This window comes from Lampetra planeri, chromosome 25 (genome assembly GCF_965212315.1).
Source record: "Lampetra planeri chromosome 25, kcLamPlan1.2.h2, whole genome shotgun sequence".
NCBI lineage: Eukaryota > Metazoa > Chordata > Hyperoartia > Petromyzontiformes > Petromyzontidae > Lampetra > Lampetra planeri.
In genome coordinates, this window is record NC_136131.1 from 6,340,760 (window position 1) to 6,343,599 (window position 2,840).

Here is a 2,840-nt window from a genome sequence, read left to right on the forward strand (position 1 = left end):
ACACGACCGCTACTCAGCACGATGGCACGCACTCCCTGCGCGAGGCAGACTCATTACATCTCGCAGAGGATCGCGCCTTTAAAGCATTTTTTTACGTGGCAAGTGCGAGTTTTTGCGTTGAGTCAATACCAATTTGTTTAACATTTCAACGAAGCTGGTTAGTAAGTAGAGGATCGCCTGTAGAGTGGGCCTCTATACATTGCTAGGAGTCATGAATAGCTCCAGGTGTCTATACGGGGGGTAAGTTTGCGACGAATTTCAGTCGGCTCTTGCTGGGGTTCATTAGTCACGTTGCGCAATGGACGTCCCCCACACGTGGAGGCTCTGCACCGACTGATGCAGCCAGCAGTGCTCGCGCTCAGGCCGTTACACGCGCAGTGTCTGGTCAAGAGCCACAGCGGTATCGCCAATTGCCTCCCCCCACAAGTCAAACGGGAAGATTCCACCCATGCTCCTAGAGCACGTGCGTCAATCGTCCACCTTCGCATGAGCAACGTCCATGAACCCCATGGTGTGAAGGCCACCAAGCTCCTCGAACCCAAGGATACTGTGGCATCATGAGACAAAGGACCTCATTGAAAAAGCCTCCAATCCCTCAGTGGATAAAACAGCTCATGGCTTGGCAACCGCTTTGCGGTTCACAAAATAACCTTTCACGTTGGAGGGCGGTGCAACTCACGCAAGTTAAACCACGAATCGGGACGCAGCATCAAGTCAAGATCATCTTTATTGAGCAATTGGGACAAAGGAGCGGGATTAGGGATGCCCAGAGCGTCAGAATTAACGACCGGCTAAAGCGGCTCCAAAAGGGATATTTGGCCCCACGTGCGACCCGGAGGAGGAGCCTCCAACAGCCTCCGGCGTCAGAAAAGCTGCAATGGCGTTACTTGGGCTCCTCCGTGGCCGGCTCCAGCGTCTTGGGCTCCTCCGTGGCCGGCTCCAGCGTCTTGGGCTCCTCCGTGGCCGGCTCCAGCGTCTTGGGCTCCTCCGTGGCCGGCTCCAGCGTCTTGGGCTCCTCCGTGGCCGGCTCCAGCGTCTTGGGCTCCTCCGTGGCCGGCTCCAGCGTCTTGGGCTCCTCCGTGGCCGGCTCCAGCGTCTTGGGCTCCTCCGTGGCCGGCTCCAGCGTCTTGGGCTCCTCCGTGGCCGGCTCCAGCGTCTTGGGCTCCTCCGTGGCCGGCTCCAGCGTCTTGGGCTCCTCCGTGGCCGGCTCCAGCGTCTTGGGCTCCTCCGTGGCCGGCTCCAGCGTCTTGGGCTCCTCCGTGGCCGGCTCCAGCGTCTTGGGCTCCTCCGTGGCCGGCTCCAGCGTCTTGGGCTCCTCCGTGGCCGGCTCCAGCGTCTTGGGCTCCTCCGTGGCCGGCTCCAGCGTCTTGGGCTCCTCCGTGGCCGGCTCCAGCGTCTTGGGCTCCTCCGTGGCCGGCTCCAGCGTCTTGGGCTCCTCCGTGGCCGGCTCCAGCGTCTTGGGCTCCTCCGTGGCCGGCTCCAGCGTCTTGGGCTCCTCCGTGGCCGGCTCCAGCGTCTTGGGCTCCTCCGTGGCCGGCTCCAGCGTCTTGGGCTCCTCCGTGGCCGGCTCCAGCGTCTTGGGCTCCTCCGTGGCCGGCTCCAGCGTCTTGGGCTCCTCCGTGGCCGGCTCCAGCGTCTTGGGCTCCTCCGTGGCCGGCTCCAGCGTCTTGGGCTCCTCCGTGGCCGGCTCCAGCGTCTTGGGCTCCTCCGTGGCCGGCTCCAGCGTCTTGGGCTCCTCCGTGGTTGGCGCCGCGGATGTCGCAGTTTCGTCTCCAGTTAGCAAGTCGGCCGCTTCGCTTTGAACGTGGTGCCGGACCTGGCATAGCGTCAGGGGACAGGACGCGGGTCATCAGGAGTCAAGACGCAGCTTCCCACAACACTGCCATTCCCTACTAATTTAGCTGCACTCACCCGTGGCATGTCAGATGCACATTTCGGCCAGTCCTGGCAGAGAGATTCGCTTACACTCATAACAAGATTGTAGTTTTTAACAGACCAAGGCGACCGGCAGATGCACCACAGAATTCCACCGAACTTTCCGAATCGTTTGTCACACGATGCGTTACTCACAGCCAGGTTCAGTTCAGAGATCTCCCCGGACTGGGCCGCCTGCCGCCACGCTCCTGGGTCACCACGAATCGTCGCGGCGTCCACGCAGCCCCTCGTGGTCCCTGGGATCGGGGTGGGAATGGGCGATGGTAAATCAAAGCCCATGGATTCGCGAACTAGTACGATCGCATTCGTTGTTGGTAGGAGAAATGGCACAAAAATGCACGCAAGTAGCCACTGTAGAACAATGGTAATGGAGTCGGCATCGGGGACGGTTGGTGGTGAACAATAAAAGGGGAGGAAGTAAAATAACCAAATTGGGTCTCTAAAACCATCGTAGCTTCGAGCCCCCTTCGATCCAAATCGATCCCTGGGTGCCTGGCAGCAGCGCGAGTACTCACAGCCTCCCAGCGCCATCAGCACCGCGCCCACCAGCATGAGACTCGCCGATGACTGCATCTTTTCGTAGTGTTGCTAGCGATGAGGCTGGAAAAAGCGAATCTGTGTCCCTCACACCTCCTCGCCACATCTCTGCTTTATACCCAGCGAGGTGCGGGCTTTTGGGGGGGTGATGATTGGAGCCACGTGCCCAATAAACTCGCGGCCAATGAGCGCGAGGAGTGAATGGCGCATTGGGGCGCGCGACCATCCCGGTGCGTGCGTCGTGGTGCTTAATGGCGCGACCAACGAGTCGAGCGCCTCAATGAGTGGCGCGGCAGGCACTTGCTCAGGTGGGGCTCATTCACTCGGCAACGCTGATGGATCAGAAACCATCCCCACCTACACCACCC

General features: G+C 60.6%; 1 protein-coding gene across 1 annotated transcript; it reads right to left on the reverse strand.

Moving 5' to 3' along the window:
* Positions 1–709: 709 nt before the first annotated feature.
* Positions 710–2,609, reverse strand: LOC144727314 (uncharacterized). Its single transcript, XM_078606052.1, has 3 exons — positions 2,451–2,609; positions 2,071–2,171; positions 710–1,816 (listed from the first exon to the last, which is right to left on the reverse strand). Exons 1-3 carry the CDS (start codon positions 2,506–2,508, stop codon positions 884–886), a joined length of 1,092 nt encoding a protein of 363 aa, XP_078462178.1. The 5' UTR covers positions 2,509–2,609; the 3' UTR covers positions 710–883.
* Positions 2,610–2,840: the final 231 nt, after the last annotated feature.